This window comes from Saccopteryx bilineata, chromosome 7 (assembly GCF_036850765.1).
Source record: "Saccopteryx bilineata isolate mSacBil1 chromosome 7, mSacBil1_pri_phased_curated, whole genome shotgun sequence".
Classification (NCBI taxonomy): domain Eukaryota; kingdom Metazoa; phylum Chordata; class Mammalia; order Chiroptera; family Emballonuridae; genus Saccopteryx; species Saccopteryx bilineata.
Window position 1 is genome coordinate 28,131,144 of NC_089496.1, and position 25,788 is coordinate 28,156,931.

The 25,788-nt window shown below is 42.2% G+C and overlaps 1 protein-coding gene across 1 annotated transcript; it reads right to left on the reverse strand.

Moving 5' to 3' along the window:
- ASNS (asparagine synthetase (glutamine-hydrolyzing)) lies at positions 1-25,788 on the reverse strand. Its single transcript, XM_066239921.1, has 12 exons — positions 25,649-25,788; positions 19,070-19,340; positions 14,641-14,878; positions 8,555-8,740; positions 8,209-8,310; positions 7,631-7,758; positions 6,128-6,254; positions 4,659-4,765; positions 3,557-3,657; positions 1,061-1,142; positions 817-972; positions 1-345 (listed from the first exon to the last, which is right to left on the reverse strand). Exons 2-12 carry the CDS (start codon positions 19,316-19,318, stop codon positions 136-138), a joined length of 1,686 nt encoding a protein of 561 aa, XP_066096018.1. The 5' UTR covers positions 19,319-19,340; positions 25,649-25,788; the 3' UTR covers positions 1-135.

The following is a 25,788-nucleotide window of genomic DNA, read 5'->3' on the forward strand; positions in this document are numbered from 1 at the left end:
TTTAGATTTAAGACTTTTATTATTATTTTACCCTCTGGGCGGATGATGCTCATTGCTTCCTTTCTAGCCCCCCCAGCCCTCTACCCTTCACAATGAGGAGAAACATTTACTTTCCCTCTACAGCTCAGAAAGTGCCTAAGCTTTGGTGGCTGACTTGTAGTGGGTCAGAGTGCGTGCAGATGGGTCGGAAGCATTAATCCATCTGGGCATCCAGTAGTGGGTCAGCCAGTCAGCCTGGCCTGGGTAGTGCCGTTCAAAGATTTGACGGTAGTAATAGCCTTCTTTCGTTTTGGGAGTATTGAAGGGAAACTTCTGGGCTGCGGCGGCCATCATTGCATCATCAACCTGCAAGAACAGGAATATGAAAGCAAAATGGTGTTGTAAACAGCATGGAAATACTTGTTTTTAACCTGGCTTTGTAAAACCAAAAGGAAAAAGAAAGATATGAAAAGGCTTGACTATAAATAGTCCTAGTTTCTAGGTGACGGGTGATTCAAACCATAAAAAGCATTAGCTGTGGAACTCTGAAAGAACATTCAGATGCATGTTTGCCATATGCACATATGAGTGTTTCATTCATTCAGGCCTAATGTCTGGGCCCCAACAGTGCCCAAAAATATGTTAAATGAAGGTCAGTGATGACTGGTTCCATTTCTCCTCTCTCTCTTTTAATATGAGGTTCTACTTTATAATTCTGCATGCTACTTCTTATAAGAGGAAATCTCTCCTACAGACACAAAACATTTAAACTAAGTACAAAATAAACTCTGCATCCAAACTGTCCTATTCCAGAAAATATTTTCAGAGACGTCATACCTGATGTTCAATATAGTCCTGTAATATCCTAAACCAGGAATTCTTAACTGAAGTTATACCATCGCTGAAGGCTTCTTTCGGTCGCCAGAGAATCTCCTTGGGTAGCAGATTGGAGTCCTCAAACGTCTCTCTCAGGAGATGTTTCTCTATCCCGTTCTGACAGGACAACAACAGGAGCGTCAGTAACAATTCCAACCGCAGCCAACACCTACGGACAGTTTTCATCCTGAGGCGATTCACCTACCTTGGGAACCCTCATATCCGGAGGCAGGGACAAGTAGTAGGAACAGAATCGATGATCCAGGAACGGGACTCTCAACTCAAGGCTTCCAGGGGAAGAGAAGAGATCTAAGTCAAAATCAATACTCAGTGCCTGCCTGTTTAGATGCTGATTTAGAGTTCCTACAAGTCAGCCAGCCTCCATGTTAAGATTGTAACATCATTATTACAATCCCTCTGACTGCCCTATAGGAATGTGTGAATACAAAAAACTTATATAGTATCCCATCTAGAAAGTGATTGTAACATCATTATTACAATCCCCCTGACTGCCCTATAGGAATGTGTGAATACAAAAAGCTTCCTTCAGTATGATATACATTATCCCATCTAGACAGTGAAACAAACTGTTCGAGAATAATTATCTTTACTTTCCCTGAACAAGTACTTCTGTGAACAAGTAAACACCTATCTCAAAATAAAAACAATCAAGAGTAACCTGATCATTAAGAATGTTTTTTGGGCCCTAGCCAGGTGGCTCGGTGGCTAAAGCATCAATCCAGTACGTCAGAGATCACGGGTTCAACCCCTGCATCAATCCAGTACGTCAGAGATCGCGGGTTCAACCCCCGCATCAATCCAGTACATCAGAGATCGTGGGTTCAACCCCCGCATCGATCCAGTACGTCAGAGATCACGGGTTCAACCCCCGCATCAATCCAGTACATCAGAGATCACGGGTTCAACCCCTGCATCAATCCAGTACGTCAGAGATCGCGGGTTCAACCCCCGCATCAATCCAGTACATCAGAGATCGTGGGTTCAACCCCCGCATCGATCCAGTACGTCAGAGATCGTGGGTTCAACCCCCGCATCGATCCAGTACATCAGAGATCACGGGTTCAACCCCTGCATCAATCCAGTACGTCAGAGATCACGGGTTCAACCCCCGCATCAATCCAGTACGTCAGAGATCACGGGTTCAACCCCTGCATCAATCCAGTACGTCAGAGATCACGGGTTCAACCCCCGCATCAATCCAGAACATCAGAGATCGAGGGTTCAACCCCCGCATCAATCCAGTACGTCAGAGATCACGGGTTCAACCCCCAGTCAGGGCACATACAAGAGGCAAGCAATGACTGCACAACTAAGTGGAAGAACTAAGTGAAACCAGGAGTTGATGCTTCTTTCTTTCCCTCTCTCTCTCCTGTGGTAGACTGCAAGTAGCAAAAAGCCTTTGTAAATTTGTAAGTTCAAGGCTTAGCAAAAGGCTAAGTTCTCCCCCCCCATATTGGCTATGAAGCTGAGTATTTGCACTCATCTCATAGCCCCACTTCACTTAACTTGCTGGAAGCAATTTACATGCCCTTCTTCTCACCCTTTGTTCAGATGTTGGTTGATTTCACTTATGCATGGTGGGGGGATTCCTGTTTATGCCTTAAGAGAGTTCCTGTTTTTGCCTCAGATGTGTGACTTTGCATCAAAGATTTCCTTATTTGTATATGGCTATATAATAAAGCAAACTGGGGGCTATTGGGCTCTCTGATGTTGCCAAGAGCATTGAAGAGGCCTCCCGATCCCATACTCTTTTCTCAACGATTCTATTTTCTTAATTCCACACCGTTCTCCCTCAAGACCCAGAATTTCTAGCTGCGCTGGTCCACAGCACTCTCCCGCCTCACCCCCCACCAAAACCAATGAAAAAAAAAAATAAAAAAGAATGATTTTGCCTTGACCTTTCTGACTCAATGTTTCTTCTGGGTGAGACCATTTCTCATCCGATTAAAAGCTCATGGTAATTCAATATTTTTTACTCAGCTGATTAATAATTTACACACAAGACTCGGATTAAGCCCTTGTTCTCAGTGTTTCCCCAAAGGCCACATCACCCGCTGCCTGAACCCTGGTGACTGATTGGGACAGATAGGACTATAACCGCAGATTCAGTTCATGCCCAGCCCCTTACTTTATTATTTTCTCATGTAAGTGTGGTGGGCAAAAGCAACTGGAATATTTGACGTTGGTTATTTATCACGTACAGCAAGAGTCTCCAACTCTCCAACACCATCAGCTAAAAAGTGAAAACTTCAGCCAACCAGAAATGACCCCGAAAAAGCTTGGTTTTATAATCTCACCAAACCCCTCGCGCTGTCACTGCCCTGTCCCCACACACGGCCACCACGGCATGCCAGGAGCTCAACACTTGGCACAAGGAGGTGTGTGATCTTGACTTCCCTTCCAGACTCACAGTGAGCTGCGCCTGCCTCCCCCCCGGTGGCTGTCCGGCTGCGAGCAGAGTGTTGTCATGCTCTGATGGCGGAAACTCAGACCTGCCCAAGTCCTCCCGCCATTCCCACAACAGCAAGTGCGTGTCGCCCGACTCCTCTGGGGCGAAGAGACAAGCTTCATTTCTCTATACGAGTCACACTTTGCGATATAATAACCAACTGGACAGGAAATAAAAATCAGCCATGGAACTTTGTTTCCGAGGTGGCTCTGATGACCTCCTCCCGCTTACCCGTGGGCAGCCGTCGTCCGGTCCGCGCGGAGGACGTCGAACAGGTAGAGCTCCTTCAGGAGCCGCTCGCTCTCCTCCTCTGCTTCTTCGGGGGAAGGGGCCTGTTGTGCAAACAAAGAGCTCCAAGTTACAAATACACACACAGATTTGCTTTCTGCAAATACAACATCTTTTTATTTTTTTAACAGATTGAGAGGGACGATAGGGACAGACAGGAAGGGAGAGAGATGAGAAACATCAATTCTTTGTTGCGGAACCTTAGTTGTTCATTGATTGCTTTCTCCTATGTGCCTTGACTGGAGGGCTACAGCAGAGCGAGTGACCCCTTGCTCAAGCCAGCAACGTTGGGCTCAAGTCAGTGATCTTGGGGTCACGTCTATGATCTCACGCTCCAGCCAGTGACTCCGCGTTCAAGCCGGTGAGCCCGCACTCAAGCCAGCGACCTTGGGGTTTTGAACCTGGGTCCTCCGTGTCCCAGTCTGATGCTCTATCTACTGCGCCACTGCCTGGTCAGACCAGGCAGGGTTCTTTTTTGTTTGTTTTTTAAGATTTTATTTAGAGAGAAGAGAGAGACGGGGAGGAGCAGGAAGCATCAATTCCCATATGAGCCTTGACCAGGCAAGCCCAGGGTTCCAAACCGGCGACCTCAGTGTTCCAGGTTGACGCTTTACCCACTGCACCACCACAGGTCAGGCTACAACAGCTTTTATTTCTTACTCTTACAGCTACTCCAACTCCAAAGGCGTATAAGACAAAAAGCTAAACAGAGTTTCGGGAATGGAGGAAATGCCATAAATAGGTCTTCCCTCACACCAGAGAACAAATCAAAAGGACACACTGTGCAATTAAATATCTCAGAGGATTAAGAAATATAAGTATGATTTTCATGCTTAACTAGTTTTAAAGAATAGAGGTTATCTGACAGCACTGACTTCTTTCTCCCCAAAGGAAACACGAAGCAGACATGATTAGATTTCCTCATATACCTCCCAAGATACTCAAAAGTGTTACTGCTATACTGAAAAGGCAGATGATAGAAAAGACAAATAATTCATACCTTTCTTACTCTACCACTGATAACCTTCCATTTCCAATTGCTCACCTTGTGAAAATATATGTAACCCTGCGTGAGCTCATCTGAACCTTCTCCAGAGAAGATCACCACGCTATCTGTGTTCTTCCGGATGTACTTGGAAATTAAGTACATACCTTCAAGAAGAGACAGAAATTATTGTGAACATTGACATATTGCTTCACCACAAATGTCTTACGTGGCTTCTGAAAACAACTGCAAGTTTTGTTCTTTTAGTATTATTAATAATATTTGTTCTCTTATTATTTTTATACAGTGATACTGGTATGAAAAGTATGACTTTTAAGATATTTGCATCGTTCAGTTTAGCAATTTTTTATAAAATTATTTTTATTTATTTATACATTTTAGAGGAGAGAGAGAGAGAGAGAGAGAAGTGGGGAGGAGCAAGAAGTTTCAACTCCCATATGTGCCTTGATCAGGCAAGCCCAGGGTTTTGAACCAGCAACCTCAGCATTTCCAGGTTGACGCTTTATCCACTGCGCCACCACAGGTCAGGCTCAGTTTAGCAAATTTTTAAGGTGGACATGCTTGCTCTAAAAACATTAAAATTGTAATAGCTCTATATAAAAAATTGTGAAATGGTTTTGGCCTACTTCATTGTGAAAGCACTACGTTCAGATTATTCAAAAATAAGAGCTGAGGTTTTGGTAGTTTATAAATTATTTTCCAATTACTCTACGTCCACCAAAATTTCACATACAGTTAAGGATATTACAAAAGTTATTAAAAGATGCTCACTGGCTCCTGCTCTACATCCCTGTAAACCAGTAATTGTTCCTATTTTTTCATTATTATCTCCTTAGGGAGACTTTGTAGATCTTTTTCCTAATTGCTCCCCCACAATGAAATATTAATACCAGATATACTGTATGTCTGTTCGTGTATTTTTGCTCCGTTGCAGGAGAGATTTCCCTGCAATGGAATCCTATCAGATTCTGAGTCTCTTAAAAGAGGGACATATCTAAGCCAGCAGCATATTAGAAGCTCAGCGACATTGGATCCGTCTGATTTGAAGTATATTTCTGATCTCAGTGTATATCCACGGGATAGAACTAGTATTGCTTACTGGGCAATAATCGCTAGTGATTGATACAGCACATGATGAAATATTACCAAGATGTATCTTCAATGAGTATTCCTTACAAAAAATTAGTTACAGCATAAACCTATTTCCCTATATAGCCCAAGAAAATGTATACAGTACAGAGTACCTGGGGGAAGAGGTTGCAAAAATATTTATCTAGTCTTTGGAGAAATATATCTAGTGATACTATAAATGTAAAGTTTAATTATGTATTTACTGTTCCTCTCACTCCTTCTTAAGTCATCTTGTCTAAGACAATTGCTGACATAGGAATTTTATTAGCATTCATTCCCGAGTATTGTTTTTTTAAACTGTTGCTTGAAATAGTTATGTTTTAAACCTTATACTTTTTCAGAGTGACAGGTCTTTTTGATATCATAAAATACCTTACCCACTGAAGCACGAACTGTTGTAATGTCATAAGTTTCCAAGGAAAATATAACTTCATCCAGGACCTGAATACCTTCCTCCGAGTTAAAGAGGACCTCATGGTGTTCACTCCCAATATGATTTGCCACCTGATTATACAAACAAATACCCACAGATCTGTTACTTAAAATGAAACATGACAGTAGCTCACAATGCATTATGAATTATCCACTGCAAGAAACGAGGCAAAATAAAGGGAAATGGATCTGCAGGCCACCACATAGAAGACCCGCCCAGTCAAGTTCCCCTGCCATTCCCAGTCCCTCCCCTCCATTCGCAACTGAGAGGGAAACCTCGCATCAGCCTCTGCACTTTAAGACTTCAACCTGACAGTTAAGAAACTTCTAATTAGCATACCACCCCCACTCTCCAAACACGCACTTACTTTACCTAACCCACCTCACCTCTCTCTGGCCCAACATGGTCCTGCTCTAACCCTGGCCATTTTTCAGCCCTCCTGCAATGCTGAATTTTATACCCAGGACGTTATGCGTAATGAAATGGCCCTTCCCCTTCTTCTATTTCCTTTGGGTATTTTGGAATCTTTTTTTTTTAAAAAAAGATGAGATAAGGGGAGATAGTGTGGCAGAGTCTTCCATGCGCCCAACCAGTGTCCACCCGTCTAGGGCCAATGCTCAAGTGCCAAACTATTTTTAGTGCCTGAGACCAATGCACTTGGACTGACCAAGCCTTCCTCAGTACCTGGGGCCACAGTCGAACCAGCTAAGCCCCTGGCTGAGGAGGGGAAGAGGGAGAAGAGGAGGGCAGGGCGAGAAGCAGATGAACACTTCTCCTGTGTGCCCTGACTAGGAATCGAACCTGGGATGTCCATATGCTGACCGATGCTCTATTCACTGAGCCACCAGCCAGGACCAGCTATTAATCAACTTGCTTTGGGACTGCTCTCTAGCTCTTTCTCATCTATTCTATATTAAATTTCTCCAGAGTAGGAATGAAGTGTCTTGAATACTAAACGGGTACCAGGTCTCCTTTACCCAGTCCTAAACATACTGCCTTATAAAAAGAGTAACAGCTAACATTCACCAAGTACTTACCATATGCCAGGGTCTATCCTATGCACTGTACATAAATTAATAATTTTCACCTCAAAACTATCCCACAGTAGATACCATTTCCTATTACATCCACGAGGAGCTGCATGGAGGAGCTAGCATTTCAAACCAGCAGCCAGGCTCCAAGGCCATCAGCCCTAAGCACTGGGCCAGGCCCTCACTTTCCACAGGAGAATTATCATCATAGGGTTTTTGTACGAATGGCATTGACCACGATAGATAAAGAGTACCCAGAATACGGTGTGCAACACAGTTGATATTAAACAGGCATTTTGTTACATTTTAATTTATTTAATTTAAAATACAACAGAACTGAGTCAATACAAGAGAAGAACAGAATCATCGATTATTGACTATTTTCATTCTAGCAACAGGCAGAGACAGTGTCTTACCTTTCTGGCTGCTAGTAAATCCGGACTGTCTTCCATGCCAATTGCAAAGGTCTGGAAAGGGTACTGGACGTGGGCCTCTTTTAGCTGTTTCACCAGGGTGGCAGCCACCAAACTGGAATCCAAGCCCCCTACGAGCAAGACAGTGAGTGCACTGGTCACCTGCCTTGCAGAGGCTGGGACAGAGGACTTCTATTGCTGTTAAGCACCATGATTAGGGTTTTACCATTTAAAACCTCCAAGGTTTATAAACTGAAAATAAACTTTAGTAAGAAAAAAATCTAACATATAACCTGTGATAATAGTAACAGTATTTGAATTGGTTAAAAATCACTACACACAATTCTAAAGAATGTTTAAACACCCATAGCAATAACAGAATTACAGTATAACTTAAAGTTGCTAAATTACCATCAATACTACACGAAGCTTACAGAAACTGTTTCCTCCTATCATGGGGGAGAGGGGACTAAGTCACAAAGTAAATGTTTCCTAGGCAAAACTTCAAGGAGAGTACAAACCATTTAATGTAAGCAAATATACACTAAATAAATACTACCAAGTTTTTTAATGGTCTTCACCTGATAATAGACAGCCAATCCTTCTGTCTGTCATCAAACGTTTCTTAATGGCATTGTTGAAGAGGGTCCGGAGGTTGCTCTTCACGGTTTCTATCTCAAAACCTATGAACACACGAGGTAAGTGAAACAGCTCCCGAAAAGCCCGGGCTGAAGCATGCTATATAATCATCTACAGCTATCATGATGGCATTTACTCAACAGTGGAGTTTGCCAGACCCCAGTGTGCCATTTGCAAGTTAAATAGCAAACAGATCTTCAAACTGAAATCATTCCGGTGATACAAGAGTATAATTTGCCTCTGAGAGAGAGAGGTGGGGAATAGGTGGGTGGGCGTCTGCTTTATTACCTGGGAAGAGTTTCTCCACGCTGTCATAGAGGGCGTGCAGGGGCTCGTCTCTGCAGTGATGATATTTAACCATTTCTACTGACGCAACTTTGCCATTTGGCTTTAAATCCAAAACTTCGTAGTGTCCTGGGAGAAAGGGCTCCACTTTTAGAGAAGGAGCTGTGGAGTGCTTCAAGTTAACCAGACCTACAAATCCAAAATGCAGCTTTCTTCAAACCAGGGTAACACTTCACAGAACTTACAGGCGTAGGCTCAGTTAGTTAATACCCTTTAAATTCTTATTTATTTCCCTTCTCTTAAATACAAATGCATGTCCATTATAAACGTGAAATAGGAAAATAAAGTTAAATCGCTGTTTAAACCCTACATCTACTTAACAGAGATGACAATGGTACAGAGGTGCACAGAAATGTTACACTGAATTCGAGGAATTCAAAGTAACAGGAAAATCTCCAGGGTTTGTTTTCTTCAGCCTAGCTAGAATTTCTGATCAAGAAACCCTATTTTTTTATAAGAAAAATAAGATACATTTATCCAGCAAAGAGAGAGACTTGAAATGTTAATTTTATAATCCCCTTGCAGTCATTTCTTTGTTGTCACTATTTTAAGAAAACAACACCATGCCTGCTGGACCAGGCGGTGGTGCAGTGGATAGAGCGTCAGACTGGGACACAGAGGACCCAGGTTCAAGACCCTGAGATCCCAAGCTTGAGCACGGGGTTGCTGGCTTGAGTGTGGAATCATAGACATGACCCCACAGTCACTGGCTTGAAGTTCAAGGTCTCTGGCTAGAGCAAGGGGTCACTCGCTCTGCTGTTGTTGCCCCCCCCCCCCCAATCAGGGCAATTGAGAAAGTAATTAATGAACAACTAGGGAGATGCAACGAGGAATTGATACTATATTTTTTGTTTTTTGTATTTTTCTGGTTAGAAGCAGCGAGGCAGTCAGACAGACTCCCGCATGCACCGGACTGGGATCCACCTGGCATGCCCACCAGGGGGCAATGCTCTGCCCATCTGGGGCATTGCTCTGTTGGGGGGGGGGGGGAGGCATTCTAGTGCTTGAGGCAGAGGCCATGAAGCCATCCTCAGTGCCTGGGGCCAACTTTGCTCCAATGGAGCCTTTGCTGCGGTAGGGGGAGAGAGATAGATAGGAAGGAGAGGGGGAAGAGTGGAGAAGCAGATGGGCGTTTCTCCTGTGTGCCCTGGCCAGGAATTGAACCCGAGACTTCCACATGCAGGCTGATGCTCTATTGTTGAGCCAGCTGGCTAGGGCAGGAATTGATACTTTTCATCTCTCTCCCTTTCTGCCTGTCTGTCCCTATCTGTCCCTCTCTCTGTATCTGTCACCCCCCCACCACCACCAAAAAAGAAAAAAAGAAAACACCATGCCCTGGTCAGGTGGCTCAGTGGACAAAGCATCAGCCCAGCATGCCACAGATGGTGGATTTGACCCCCAGTCAGGGCACATATGAGAAACAATCAATGAATACACAACTAAATGGAACTTAAACTAAGTGAAACAGAGTTCAAGCTTCTCCCCTCTCCCACTCCAGTCCTTTAACAAGTAAAACAATCCACACCGTTAGGCACTTTTAAAGTCAGGTATTAAGAAGTCAAGAATTTATCCTGTAACTAGTTATTATAAACAGTATAAATTTCTTCAATAAGTTCTCACAAGGAGTAGCCAACCTGACATCACCATAATCTTTTGATACAAAAGCAACATGTTATTGTAAAGAGAAATCAGCCAGGCCTCTCTCTCTGCAAAATGCTCATCATGACTTCCAATTGGAGTTGGTTAAGCCAGTCATCCAGTGTAGCACTGAATTCAAAGACGAGGGAAGGCTCAGGTCCCGTCCCCAGCTAGCAGACCTTCAGAGCCACGCAACCCTGGCAGAGGGTGACCGGTACTGAAAAGGTTTTAAGCAGGGAGTCGTACCTGATCAGATGGGTTTCTGGTAAGTCATTCTAAAACAGGGGTCTCAAACTCACGGCCCATGGGCCGCATGTGGCCCGCCGAACAATTTTGTGCGGCCCGCAGACTAATCCACGAAGTTCAAAATATTTTGGATAAAATTAAGTAAGCCTAGGGGCCTACTTGTATTTTTCATTTCTCTAGCATCCTAGCTAGGTATTAGCTTAGTTAACAGCAGTTGTGATGCGAACTACAGTTTCTGGTCATTTTGTGACACTGAGTAAACTGCATGTACGATTGTGCTTGTTGTACTGAGTTTTTTTTGTTTTCAACTGCAGTGAGAAAAGTGTTGCGTAACAGTTGCCTTTTATAGACCTAGTGCGGCCCGCCGAATGGCTGTGATCTTGCTCTGCGGCCCACATGCTGAGTTGAGTTTGAGACCCCTGCTCTAAAGGAAATGAGAAATAAAGACTTTTAACAGGACTCTGGCTGCAATGATTCAGTCTGGAAAAGGGCAGTTTTATGAAGGATATAAAAAAAGCAAGTCAAGGAAAATATCAAAGGATAAACTGAATGTAAGATTATAATTCTGTATCAAGTTATTAGACCCAAGAGACACAGTGGAGGTCTACTTTACTTTTCCCTTGTATCCTTTACTGGGCTTCCCTAATAGCACTTTAATGTACATATTTGTTCTCGACCATTTAAAATGCCTGAAAATAGACCAATTCAGCCAACTATTAGTACCCACACTGTGACTAGTATCCTAAGGACCCTTTTATTATTCTCATTATCTTTGCCTCAGCCAATATTAAATATGGAAACTAAGTGAGAAATGACTTAAGGAATAAAGCAAAAAGAGGCAGGCAGGTAGACCAAATCTTAGGATATTACTGCTCTCTAGGTGAGAGATGAAAGATGAGTATCTTCTTCAAGTTGACTCAAAAAATGCTAAATATGATTTGCAAGTATTTTCTTCCATTCTTTGGGTTGTTTTCATTTTCTTGATGTTCTTTTTAGTACAACAAAAGTTTATTTTTTTATTATTTTTATTTATTGACCTTATAGAAGGAGGAGAGGTAAACAAGAAGTATCAATTCATAGTTGCTTCACTTTAATTGTTCATTGATCGACTGCCATATGTGCCTTGACCAGGCAAGCCCAGGGTTTCAAACCAGTGACTTCAGCATTCCAGGTCGACGCTTTATCCACTGCGCCACCACAGACCAGGCAAAAAACATTTAATTTTAATGACATCCTATTTGTCTACTTTTCTTTTGTTGTTTATGCTTTTGGTGTCGTATCTAAGAAATCTTTGTGCTAGCCAATGTCATAAACATTTACCTTTGTTTTCTAAAAACTTTATAGTTTTTGTTCTTACATTTGGGTCTTTGATTCATTTTCATTTTTATATGTGATGTGAGGCAAAGATCCAACTTCATTTATTGTGTATGTCCAGCTGTCCCGACACCAGCTGTAGAATAGATTCTTCTTTCCCACTGAAGGGTCCTGGCACCCTTGTTGACAATCAGTTGACTACAGATGTCCGGGATCATTTCCTGGACTCTCAGTTCTATACTAGACATCTCGTCTATCCTTGTGCCAGTGCTATTCTGTCCTGCTTACCCTTGTTTTATGGTAAGTCTTCAAGTCAGGGAGTATGAGTCCTCCTACTTTGCTCTTTTTTAAGATTCTTCTGGGCCCTGGCTGGTTGGCTCAGTGGTACAGCATCGGCCTGGCGTGCAGAAGTCCCGGGTTCGATTCCCAGCCAGGGCACACAGGAGAAACGCCCATCTACTTCTCCACCCCTCCCCCTCTCCTTCCTCTCTCTCTCTTCCCCTCCCACAGCCAAGGCTCCACTGGAGCAAAGATGGCCCAGGTGCTGGGGATGGCTCCTTGGCCTCTGCCCCAGGCGCTAGAGTGGCTCTGGTCGCGGCAGAGCATCGCCCCCTGGTGGGCAGACCGTCGCCCCCTGGTGGGCGTGCTGGGTGGATCCCGGTCGGGCACATGCGGGAGTCTGCCTGACTGTCTCTCCCCGTTTCTAGCTTCAGAAAAATACAAAAAAAAAAAGATTCTTCTGGCTGACCAGGCGGTGGTGCAGTGGACAGAGCGTCGGGCTGGATGCAAAGATTCTTCTGGCTATCCTGGGGCTGTACTCCCATAGGAATTTTAGAGTCCGTTTGTCAATTTCTTCAAAGAAATCCTTTGGGATTCTGACAGGGATCACATTAACATGAAGATCACTAGGGAGAATACTGTCATCTTAACAATCCTAAATCTTTGATTCATGCTCATGGGATGATTTTCCATTTATTTAAATCTTTCATTTCTCTCAATAATGTTTTATAGTTTTCGGAGTACGAATTTTGCTGTTCTTTTGTTAAACTCAATACTAAGTATTTTATAATTTTTGATGCTATTATAATGAAACTTTTCTTAATTTTATTTTTAGATTGTTCATTACAAGTTCATAACATTCATTGCAAGTGTATCAAATACAATTGATTTTTGCACATTGACCATGTATTCGGCAACCCTGCTGAATATAATGGGAGGAATCTAAAAGGTGGGACTAAAGTAGGTTTGCAGTTGTTCGTATGGAAAATAGTATACTAATAAATAATAAGAATAGACTCTGTTCTGTGTACTCACAACTGAAAACCTATTTTTGCCTCACCCTAGATGGAAAGTGTACTTTCTGTTCAATTTTTATGCAACCTAAAACTGCTCTAAAAATGTAGTCTGTTAATTTTTTTTAAATATTTTCAAAATTAAATGATCCTCAGTAGGAAAAAAGGACAAAGGAACTAAATATACATTTCTCCAAGGAAGATACAGGAATGGCACACAGACAAGATGCTTGATGTCACTGTCAACAGGGAAAGGCAGATCAAAACTACAATGAAATAGTGTCAGAGGTCCTCAAACAACTAAACACGGAGCTGCCACATGGCCCAGCAAGTCCACCCCTAGGTCTACATCCAAGAGAAATGAACACATCTCTCTTCACAAACACTTATACACAAAAATGTGTATAGCAGCATTATTCATAATAACCAAAAGGGAGAAACAACCCAAATGTCCGCCCACTGACAAATGGATAAACCAAATGCAGTATATTTATATCCATATAATGGAGTATCTTTTGGCCATAAAGAATAAGTAAAAATAAAAAAGTAAGTAACAAATACATGCTATAAAATATACAAATCTTAAAAGCTTTATTCAAGTGAAAAAAGTCAGTCACAAAAGAACACATATGACATGATCCCATTCATATGAAATTATTAAATAAGGAAATCCACAGAGGTGATAAAAAAATTTCTAAAATTTGACAGGAGTTTTGGTTGCAGATATCTGTGAATGTACTACAAACCACTGAATTTATACTTTAAATGGGTGAATTGTGTGGTATGTAAACTATGTTATCAATAAAGCTGTTTTCAAAATGCTAAGTAAATACTTGCTATAGCCTGACCAGGCAATGGCACAGTGCACAGAGCGTCAAACTAGGACGTGGAGGACCCATGTTCAAAACCCTGAGGTTGCTGGCTTGAGCACGGGCTCATCTGGCTTGAGCGAGGGGTACTGGCTTGAGCGTGGGATAGATAATGACACCATGGTCACTGGCTTGAGCCCAAGGACGCTGGCTTGAGCAAAGGGTCACTCGGTCTGCTGGATCCCCCCGGTCAAGGCACATATGAGAAAGCAATCAATGAACAACTAAGAAGCTGCAATGAAGAATTAATGCTCCTCATCTCTCTCCCTCCCTCCTGTCTGTCCCTATCTCTCCCTCTCTATCTCTGTTAAAAAACAAACAAAAAAAAAAACTTGCTATAGCTATGACCTAGTACCACAGTTCAATAATTGCAAGGCCAATCCTAATATTATAATACTTGCCAATACATATGGGATCAAACTAGATGCAAAGCATATCAGCACAACAAAAATTAAATGGCTTTATAGACAGATTTAAACTTCAAGGATTACAGAATCTAAGTGCTAAAAAGGAAACTCCAACTTGGTTTAAAAAACACAAAGCTCAGAGGCTCCATGACTTACTCAACTGTAAAATTTTGTATTGCCCCGTATGGGATTTGCAAACATGACCTAGAAAAAACCCACAAAATCCAGAATGAAAATCTGTTAAAAAAAACTTCTATTATTACCTTTAGCTTCTGAACACACAGCCAAAAATCCATCTTCTGTCATCGCTCTAAACAGAGGTCGGACTCCATAGGTATCTCTGCCAAGGAACAATTTCTTATTGGCTGTATCCAGTAAAATAAACGCAAATACCCCATCCAGCATACTAATTGTTTGCTCAATTCCTCCTTTGTCATAAAGATGAAGGATGATCTCACCATCCACTTTGGTCTGATATTCAAATTCAAAATGGCGCTGCAGCTTAAAGAAGCAATAGCAAAATAACAATGTTAGAATCCTTATGCATTCATTACTAATTTTTTGTTGCCAAGTTTCAATATTTTTATGCTCAATCATTTCATGCATTTCATGCACTTTAGTGATTGAGAAGAATTGTGGCATTAAAAAATATAGCTTGTCTGAACTGATCATCCTATACATTCCTTGTGAAAATTTTAGCTGCATTCTGATAAACAAAGCAGAGACAATGTACCAGTAAGTAATGCATGGAGGGACGGAAATGCATATTATATACATACTGTGTGTGTATGTAATACCAGTATATTTACATAGTATATATGTAAGTTAAGCAAACAGGTTGCCCAGTTGCCATGACACTAAAAATGTACTTTCTGCTACTGCACAATTTTAGTTTGAGAGTACCTGCTGAGTTTCTAATTTAGCCTCAAAGATGAAAATAGAAAGCAAAAGGACAAATCTGTCACTATTCCCTGACAAATAAATGATTCCATCACAACAATAGAGACACATGACCCAAACCAAGCTGCTGGTTCCTGGCCTCGGGGAGGGCTACAACATCCAGTCCTCCACCAGTGAAATTACAGCTACTTCTCCCTGATGGACAAAGTGGCAGTGAAGCTTATTAGTGCGCATGCCCCAAAGGAACAACACAGACACTGTCAGTATCACTGCATACAGAGTAAGAGAGTTGAAGTTACGCCGACAAACTCCGTAACTTTCTACCACCATTGCCAAGCTGAAGGGTGAAGAACTTTGGTATGTTTTTCTTTGTTTGTACTTAATTCATGATTTTGGGGTGACAATGGAGAGAAAAGGGTTCATATGAAATCAGGTGGAAATTCTAGATAAGTTTAAACATTTAAGACATGTTTTAAATTTCAAAAAGTGTTTGCATACATGTGACCTAGAAAATACGCTTCACAATCTCGCTCACTTTATAAGTTTGTGAAACTTTTGTCTTTAAGCACTGTCCAAAATGGTCTTTGGTCACCTTCAGCATCTACAAAGCCACCTCCTGGTCACCTCTCCCAGCTCGGAGAGACTATCAGGGATAATCTCTGTCACTGGCAGGTGGGTCTGGAAATGGTATTCTGCTGGCCCTTCTGGACTTAAGCACCTGAAGCATAAATGACCCTAAAGTGTCCAACGATTCTAGAAAGCAACAGCTCCCCAAACCCATGCCGTCCCCCAACCCCTCCCCCCACCATAACATCATAGTGGCTCTAGGGCCTAAACTTCGCAGGTAATCCATAGGTTTACCTATGGATTCAGAAGTACCACTTCCAACTCTCCTGAGACAAGAGCCCCCCTTACCTTGGGGCCATCCAGAAATCACACTGCCACTGGACTTGGCGGCGGCCCCGCCTCTCCCTGCAGGGAGAGGCCCTCCCCCGTGCTCCAGCCTTTACTCAGAGTCCTCCTCTCCCTGACTTACTCTCCCTCCACTCCCAGCACACCTCAGGCTGGATTTTAGTAGGAAAGTTCATTTCCATCAAAACAGAAGGGCCTTGGAGCTTACATTGCAGAATACTCTTAAGACCCTAAAAACGCCCACTCCACTCTTCAGCCAGACTTCTAGCTGCTCAAATTGCAATACTGCGATGACTGACAGAAGCAATGGAGACTCTGCTTTGGGAAATACAACACACACATTTGGCTAATTTATATAAGAATTATTTTCAAAATATTTCACTTTTTATAACTATGAACAAAATACACAAAAGCAGCAATGCTATTCAAGTAAACAAAGAATTTCCTAATTTCCTGTCTCATTGAAGGTGGAAGTCAGATTAATATCGCCATCATACAATCGAGCCTTCCCATGTGCTTGGTGGTAATTTAGCTTCGTCAGGAAGTTTTAACCGCTCTTCCCCAGTACTCCTGCTAACATGAAACTCCATTCTTACCTTCCCTGTTCACCCTTTAGCCTCCAAACAACTATAAAAACGATGCCTGACATAGAGTAGAACCTTAACAAACGTGAAAGGAATTTGATCACTACAAAAACTTTTCAAATGAGAAGCCTGTAGTTGAGAGTGTTCCTATAAGCAGACAACAAACAATGACAGAAGCTACTGTTTAGAGATAAAAATGTTCAAAGGGTGTGAAGAATATAAAACCCTACCCATGACTGACAGTCATATATAAAAAGGGCTCAAAATATACCCAGTGGCATCACCAATAAAGGTATAAAGCTTGAGTGAAATCTGGCTCAAAACAACCAACCAAAAACAAATAAATAAACAGCTATAAATAGTGTGTCCGTAAAGTCACGGTGCACTTTTGACCAGTCACAGGAAAGCAGCAAAAGACGATAGAAATGTGAAATCTGCACCAAATAAAAGGAAAACCCTCCCAGTTTCTGTAGGATGATGTGGCAGTATGTGCGCATGCACAGATGATGATGTAACACCGTGTATACAGCGGAGCAGCCCATGGCCATGCCAGTCGAGATGTAGACGGTAGGTACAGGGGAAAGTTCAGTGGTTCTGTGGCTCGCTAAATTCGAATCCGTGACCAAAGTGCAATGTGAATATCGGTGCATTTATAACGAAGCGCCACCACATAGGAATAACATTACTCAGTTGGATAAACAGTTGAAGGAAACCGGCAGTTTGGTGGAGAAACTCCATTCTGGTAGGCCATCAGTCAGTGACGAGTCTGTAGAGGCTATATGGGATAGCTACCTAAGGAGCCCTAAAAAATCTGTGCGTGAGCCCACATCAAACTGCACTGAATAGGTATAAAACTGGGAGAGTTTTCCTTTTATTTGGTGCAGATTTCACATTTCTATCCTCTTTTGTTGCTTTCCTGTGAGCGGTCAAAAGTGCACCATGACTTTACGGACACACTGTATATTCCTGGGGAAATATGAACTAAGTATTAGATGGTATTGTGGGTTCTTGGGTTAATAGTAATAATAGTATTGGTGTTAGGCTGAAGGCTGTCTTTATTCTTAAGAGATAAATGCTTACATATTTAGGAAAGTTATAATATACTCTAAATACAACCAAAAATAAATGTGTGAATATAAATATGTAGAGACAGAGAAATAAAGCAAATATGGCAAAACATTTATAACTAAACTATTCAATACAGGTTTTCATTGTTCTGTTCCTTTTGTAAGTTGGACTTTTCAAAATTAAAGTAGGAAAGAAGGATGACAAACAAACAGAAAAATCCCTGCCGATTTTAGCTTAAAAAATTTCTTATGAAACCGTAGCTAAGTAATTCCGGATTGGAAGGTTCTTAGCAAATTGAGCTTCCTCAGGTTAGAATTTCCGTTCACTCGCCTACTCTCGTCTTAAGAGTACACGTTCACCAGATTAGAAAGCTGTTCCAATTTTAATGCTGCTAAAAGTCCTACCTCTTACACTCCATTGCATTTCGCCCCTTTTCTGTCCTTTGGCTCTAAGTGAAGTATGCAATAGCAATAAATCTTAATGGCAGGATGTATAAAAGCTGCAAACATGATCACCCCAAACTATTCAATTCTACCCCTATTTGAAACTTCTCAAATCTTTCTACTCTTAGAATGATATTCAATTTCTTACTATACCAAGTCCTGTTTGATCTGGCCCTGCCTACCTTCCCAACCCTATCTTGTATTCTTAGGACAATGCCAAGGCTGCTTCCTGACTCGGGGCTTCTACACATGCTGTTCCCTCTACATGTAATGCCCTTCTCAGCCTTGCTGGCTGATCTTTGTGCACTGGCTCCCTGTTCAAGTGTCAATTTTTCAAGAGGCCTTCTCTGACCACCCTCCTTAAAACGGGATCTTCTGTAGCTATCAGCTCCACATTCATGTTTTCAGAATACCTGTTTTATGTATGATTTTTTTTTGCTTGCTTGCTTCCTAACAGAATAAGCTCCATTGCAATGCAGACCTACCTCTCGTGTTTGTTCCTATATCCTCAGCACTTAACACAGAGCCCAGCACAGGCTCCACTTAATGGGGCGGAGGGTAAGATTCTAAGAATTAAGGAACCTGAGTTGTAACCCTCATTTTATCCTTTTGTATGTGACCAAATCACTTCAGTGCCCTATCCACATAATTGGAACAAATACGATCATAAACATGGAAGTCCTTTGAAAAGTAAAAACCATTATACAAAATATATAAAATGATTATAATCACTAAGCTCTGAGGTTTAATCACATCCAGGTATCATCTGGTTTCATTCTGTTTACCTTCTGGTGGTTGTAGATTTCTCCATTGTAACAGAGCCACAAGTAAGGGTATTTCTTCACTCGAATTGGCTGCATCCCAAACAACGGGTCAACCACCGCCAACCGGTGAAATCCAAAGCAGCAGTTGGTATATCCATTGACATTCTCAAAGCGGAACGCATCTGGACCCCTGTGTGCAATCTTCATAGCACTCAGACACTGAACAGAAAGGCAGTCGTCGCTGCCGAAGAGGGCCCAAATGCCACACATGGTGCAATGGAGCTAGGGCTCTCTATGGAGAGAAAAGCAGACCGATTAAATACTTAAGTTTCCAATCCAAGTTTGTATTAAATCTCGATTCCAAAAACCCTGCATAAACCACTTCAAAGACGGAAATACAAACTACAGCAATTTTTCATTCGCATGGCAGGCGCGCAGGAGTAATGAACAACTTAATTTACTTACAAGTATTTAGAAAAGATGGATGAACTTTATGTCCACGTGGCACCCAAAGCCTGCATCTCTCTCACCTTAGGATTTGATCAGCTAGAGCTGGGTGTTCAGGCCCCCTCCTGCACTGTATCCTAGTTTTACTCCCATGATACAAAGGCACAGGTAGGCTGGCTCCCATCTACCCAGATATCCCAGCTCTACTCTCTCCGGTCCTGAATCTCAAAAGCCCTCAAAAATCTACCAGACTCTCTAGATTACTGCAGTCTCCTCAAAGGTCTCCTTGACAATTAAATGTACTCTCTTTACCTCCACTAACTGCACATAGAATACAGTGGGTCGAATGGAAGATGATACATACTGCTAAAATATAATATTAAGCGATACAACTCCTATAAGTATTTCACAATTTCTAGCTTAGCTTTAACCCAGGGGTCGGGAACGTTTTTGGCTGAGAGAGCCATGAATGTCACATATTTTAAAATGTAATTCCCTGAGAACCATACAATATGTTTAACACTAAATACAAGTAAATGTGTGCATTTTATGTAAGACCAACACTTTTAAAGTATCATACAATAAGTCTCTGAATTCTTTTTAATAACGTTGTTGTGCTGTTGCTAACCAATGATGAATAAAGTACTTCTTACCATTAATGCAACTTCTGGTGCTGCATGGTTTTGCTGATGGCTTTGTAGTCTGGTTGATATGTGGTGAGGTTAAGCTTCATGCAGGCGTTGAGACTTCCATCCATTATACGTGATCGTAGATTGGTCTTCACGTTCTTTAGATGTGAGAAAGACTGCTCACATGCATACGTAAAGCCAAACATTGTCAGTACAGCAATACTCACACTCTGCAGTGTGTAGCATGTGATGGGAAGCGCGTTCCAAGTTTTGACAATCAGCTGGTCCGTGGGTTGAAGTATTTTCATTTCTCCCCACTTGTGTTTGCCCGCCAACTCTGCCTGCTGTCCTGCAAGTCTTTCCAAATCTTCATTCAGTGACTTGAACTTATTCACCCACATGTCTGAGGCCTCCAGGTCAGCATCTTATAGCTCAAAATCTCTGACGGAGACACCGGGGATGTAACTCAGGTTGGCGCTGTCCACTGCACATTCGTGTGGATGGGTGATGAACTTAAAAAGATGAGTGTGCTAAAAAAAAAAAAAAAAAAAAGACGAGTATGCTCACGAAATTCTCCAAAGCACATTTTGAATGACTGCAGATTAGATGTGAAGCCCACTAGCTGCTGGAGATCAAGATGTTGAGCAGGGTCACTTGCTGTGCATGCATCTTTAAACTCTCCCGGTTTTTCAAAGTGTAGTAAATAACCTGTTTCAATGTCTGCAATGAAGAGTTCCAGCTTGTTTTCAAATGCAAACACTGCTTGTTGAAGGGATAAGACTGTATTTCCAATACCTTGCATTTTCACATTGAGCTGGTTCAGATGTTCAGTCATGTCCACGAGATAGTAGAACATCAGAGCCACTCAGTGTTAGCTAACTCAGGATGCTCAACGTTTTTCATTTCAAAAAAGTCTGGATTTCGCTCAGACAAGCCACAAAACGGCTGAGCACTTTCCCTCTTGACAACCAATGCACATTGCTGTGCAGAAGCAGACCAGGATAATTATTCCCAACTTCATCCAGCAGTGTTTTAAACTGGCGATCATTTAAAGCTCAGGCAACAATAAAGTTGACCACCCGAATGACCAGCAACATCAACTCACCAAGCTGCTTGCCACACATCTGAGCACAAAGCGCCTCCTGATGTAGGATGCAGTGAAAACTTAGGATGGGTCTCTTCATATTCACGAGGAAGCGCTACAAATCCTGTTTTTCCCCACCATGCACGGAGCACCATCAGTACACACCAAAATAAGTTTATCCATCAGTAGATTTTTTTCTTTAGCGAACTCAGTGAAAGACTTGAATAAATCCTCCCCTCTTGTGGTCTCTTTCATAGGCAAAACAGCAAGACTTTCCTTATAGTATGTCACCGACAGCATACCTTGCAATTACGCTGAACTGGGATAAATAGCTTATGTCTGTTGACTCATCCAAAGTGAGAGAAAAGAATGGTGCTGCATTTATGTCCTTCACTTGTGTTGCCTCAATTTGATTTGCCATCATGATGGTACGATCGTGAACAGTTCTGGCCAACAGAGGCATGTCTTTTATTCATTTGATTATCTTGTCTTTATCCGAAAAGTTGTCAAAAAGTTCATTGGCAACATCAACCATGAATGTTTTGGCATACAACCCATTTGTGAATGGCTTTCTGTTTCTCACAATTGCTAAAGCACCAGCAGAGTTAGCCAAATTTCAGTAACCTTGTTGGGTCCAAACACGGAGTTGCTGCTAACTAGCTTGCACTCTGCACAGTAGCTCTTGACGTGCTTTCTTCCTGCTGTTCCCCACTAAATATTTCGATATGCAAATGTATGGCGTGTGTCGAAGTGCCGCTTTATATTTGACCTGGATGCAATTTTATCATTGCATATTAGACACACTGCAAAACCTGCTCTCTCCACAAAAGCGAATTCCTCTGAACATTCCTGCTGAAAAGTACGATAGTCCTCTTTTTTTCTTTTAGCCATCTTCTTCGTTAAAAGGGGCTTCTGCAGCCCTGGCCAGTTGGCTCCGTGGTAGAGCGTCGGCCTGGCGTGAAGGAGTCCCGGGTTCGGTTCCCAGCCAGGGCACACAGGAGAAGCGCCCATTTGCTTCTCCACCCCTCCTTCTCCTTTCTCTCTGTCTCTCTCTTCCCTCCCGCAGCCAAGGCTCCATTGGAGCAAAGTTGGCCCGGGCACTGAGGATGGCTCTGTGGCCTCTGCCTCAGGAGCTAGAATGGCTCTGGTTGCAACAGAGCAACGCCCCAGATGGGCAGAACATCACCCCCTGGTGGGCATGCTGGGTGGATCCTGGTCGGGTGCATGCAGGAGTCTGTCTGATTGCCTCCCCATTTCCAGCTTTGGAAAAAAAAAAAAAAAAAAAAGTTTCTGCAATTAGCTAGCTGACTACTTGATTAAAGAAGGGAAGTTTGCTTCCTTACTTCACAACGACCCGTGTACGTTAAGCATTATCCAATAAAAATTTGGTGTTGTCCCGGAAGACAGCTATGATTGGCTCTAGCCACCCGCAACCATGAACATGAGTGGTAGGAAATGAATGGATTGTAATACATGAGAATGTTTTATATTTTTAACGTTATTACTTTTTTATTAAAGATTTGTCTGCAACCAGATGCAGCCATCAAAAGAGCCACATCTGGCTCGTGAGCCATAGGTTCTAGACCCCTGCTTTAAGTGATTTATTTAAGTGTAATAAAGTAAATTATAAAGAGAAAGAGAAACCAATACTATCTGACACAGATATCTTGGCTTTATAACAAAAAAAGAAATTACACTGCAGAGATACAAAATGTTCACCATCAAAACATCCTAATGGACATAATGTTGTCAAGTATTTTTCTCTCAAAGCTGTCTTGGTCAATAAGTAAGCAAAATAGGTAGGACAGGGACAGTGATAACATCTCTGAAATACAGCTGGGCTCATCCCTGTAGGCCAAGAAGCAAATAGATAATTGTTACAAATGTTAATTACTTTTTATTTGGACGTTGCTCAAAATATTTATTTTACCAAAATATCTATTAATTTGGAAATGATTTTGGTATTTTTAAAAAATGCAACTTTGCAACAGATTTCTAGATAATTTGGGACAAAGATCATAAAGAAAACATATATATTCAAGTTATATCAATCATTCTGAGCAATCCTCTGAGGGCATGTCATTCGTATCTAAATAAACCAAAGCTTCTGCTGGCCTTTTAAAGAGACTAGATAAAATTAATGGAATGTGGTATTAACTCAAGAAACTTGGAAATAAAATATCACACGTCTTATGCAGTCCCTTCCATACACTGGTCCAAATAGCCAATACTGAGATATTTACTTTGAGATTTAGTGGGAAAATTCATTAAGACTGAAGTGAGATGACTATTGATTGATAAGTCATCTACCTTTGACTTTACACCATATGTATACAATGGAATACCACTCAGGCATAAAAAAAATAAGGAAAACTTGCCATTTGCAACAACATGTATAATGTTAAGTGAAAGAAGTCACATGAAATACTATGTCATTTCATTTATATGTGGAATCTAAAAAACAAAACAAAAACAAACTCATAGATACAGAGAACAGCAGATGAGTGGCTACCAGAGGAGAAAGGAGGATGGAGGGTGGGCTAAGGTGGGAAGGGGTCAACTGCATGGTGACAGATAACAATTAGACTTATGGGGGTGATCATATCAAATTACAACGTTGTCAACTGAAACTTATATGAAAAAAAAGTGGACTGGGAAAGTGCTTTGATAATTACCTGAGGTCATTAGTGAATCACTTATTCACCCAGGTCCCCCCCAATGCTGCTTAGAGAATCCCATTATTAAGTCTGCCAAAGATAAATACTAACCACTACCTCGGAGGGGAAAAAGGGAGAACAAGTTTGTGAAGAACACTTATTTCTCTAGCAGAAAAAAGCAAGTAAAACCATCACCTATGCTTTTTATTGGAGTCAGTCTCATTAAAGGGCAAAGGTCCAGCTACTGTCACGGTTCCCAATAATTTTCCGTATTTCCTCATAAACTTCTAGAACAGTGCTGTCCAATATAACTGAGAGCCACATATGGAATTTTAAATATACTAGTGGCTCCATCAAAAAAAGAGAGAAAATATAAAATTAATTTTATTTAACACAATTCACCAAAAATAGTATAGTATCATTTCAACATGTAAGCAGTATAAGCAATTATCAAGAAAACATTTTACACTGCTTTTCTCTATTAAATCATGAACAGCTGGTATATTTTACATTTATAACACACCTATCTCAATTCAGACTAGCCGGCATTTCAAGTTTTCAGTGGAGTCACATATGGCCAGCCTCTATTGAACAGGATAACGTTGTCTCAGGGCATTCTATACTAATTACCACTTATACTGCTCACAAAAATTGGGGGATATTTCAAAATAAACATAAAGCAATTAAAAAAAAGCATTTGATTTTTTTATTAAACAAGAACATAAGAAAAGCAACCTACAAGTCAAAGAAAGTTGTTCAATTATGCAAATGAGATGCAAAACCAACTTTTATTACTTTGGTGAAAATGCACTATATAAAAGGCTGAAAGTACTGGAGTATCTGCACGTTCCCTGGCCCCCTAATTTTTGTGAGCAGTGTACTTAAGCGTTTTATCACTTTATTTTTACATTAAGATTTCAACAATCAACTCCTAATCAGGTTCAAGATTAAGTTGCTTATAATTAATCTTACAGCAATGTGAGAGCAATCAATGAAAACAGAGTTCTCGGTTAAACACACGGGGCAATAGCCAGTGAATAATGTGGGTCAAGGGACGAGAGGAAAATTGGCCCGGTATTCAAAATATCAACAATCTGAAGGCAGTTCTGTGTAAGAGATATCCACTGAAAATGGGTATGCCAGTTCTTGTGCCCTTTTTTCGTACCACGTCGCCTGCCCTCCTCAACGGATCTCTTTTGGCTGGGTTTGCTCAGCAAGTCACTGGAGTAGAGGGTAGGGGTGTCTAGATAAAAGGAAGGCAGCCGGAGGTGACGGAGTAAGTACAGACCCCCAAGTCCAGACCCACAACCCCGGAATCCCTCCCTCTTAAACCAGGTCTACGCTACCAAGCCACCGCCACCGCCACCCCCACCCCACCCCCCCGTACCCCTATCGCACGCCGGCCACGTGCACCCTCCGGCTGTTGCATGGGAAGGCCGCCCGACTGCGACAGTTTCCAAAGGTTTCGACGCAATACGACAAAAAATAATAACATTTACAGAGAGCAACTTAGGCCGCCAGCTCCTTCCGAAGCAGCCGGCCCCCCCTCTTCGGTTCACTGACCCCTCCTTCCGGGGACCATGACAGAGGTCCTTCCTCTCGCGCTCGCCCCCAGGTGAGCAACAATAGGTCCCGCCCTCTTTACCCGACAGGAGCCGCAGCATCTGCCGGAGCTGGGAGCCGGGAGCCGGGAGCCGCGTCCGCCTCCCATTTCCCGGCCAGGCTGCAGCGCACCCTCCACCCGCTCCCGGGGCAGCGCCGCCGCACGCGGGAGCCCGTTTACCTGGGCGAGAGCAGGTCGAGTGAGCAGGTGGCGCGGAGGCGGAGATGCGACCTGCGGTCAGCACGCGGCCAGGGCGGCGCGGCGGCTCTCCGCGCACTTTATAGCCGCCTCGCTCCTGTAATGCGTGCGGGAAGTTTCAT

Coding starts and splice junctions, on each gene's coding strand:
- ASNS (XM_066239921.1), bottom strand. CDS start 19,318: ATGTGTGGCATTTGGGCCCTCTTCGGCAGCGACGACTGCCTTTCTGTT. Junction 973..1,060: donor CGGATATGAGGGTTCCCAAG/GTAGGTGAATCG, acceptor TTGTCCTGTCAG/AACGGGATAGAGAAACATCT. Junction 346..816: donor AGGACTATATTGAACATCAG/GTATGACGTCTC, acceptor CTGTTCTTGCAG/GTTGATGATGCAATGATGGC.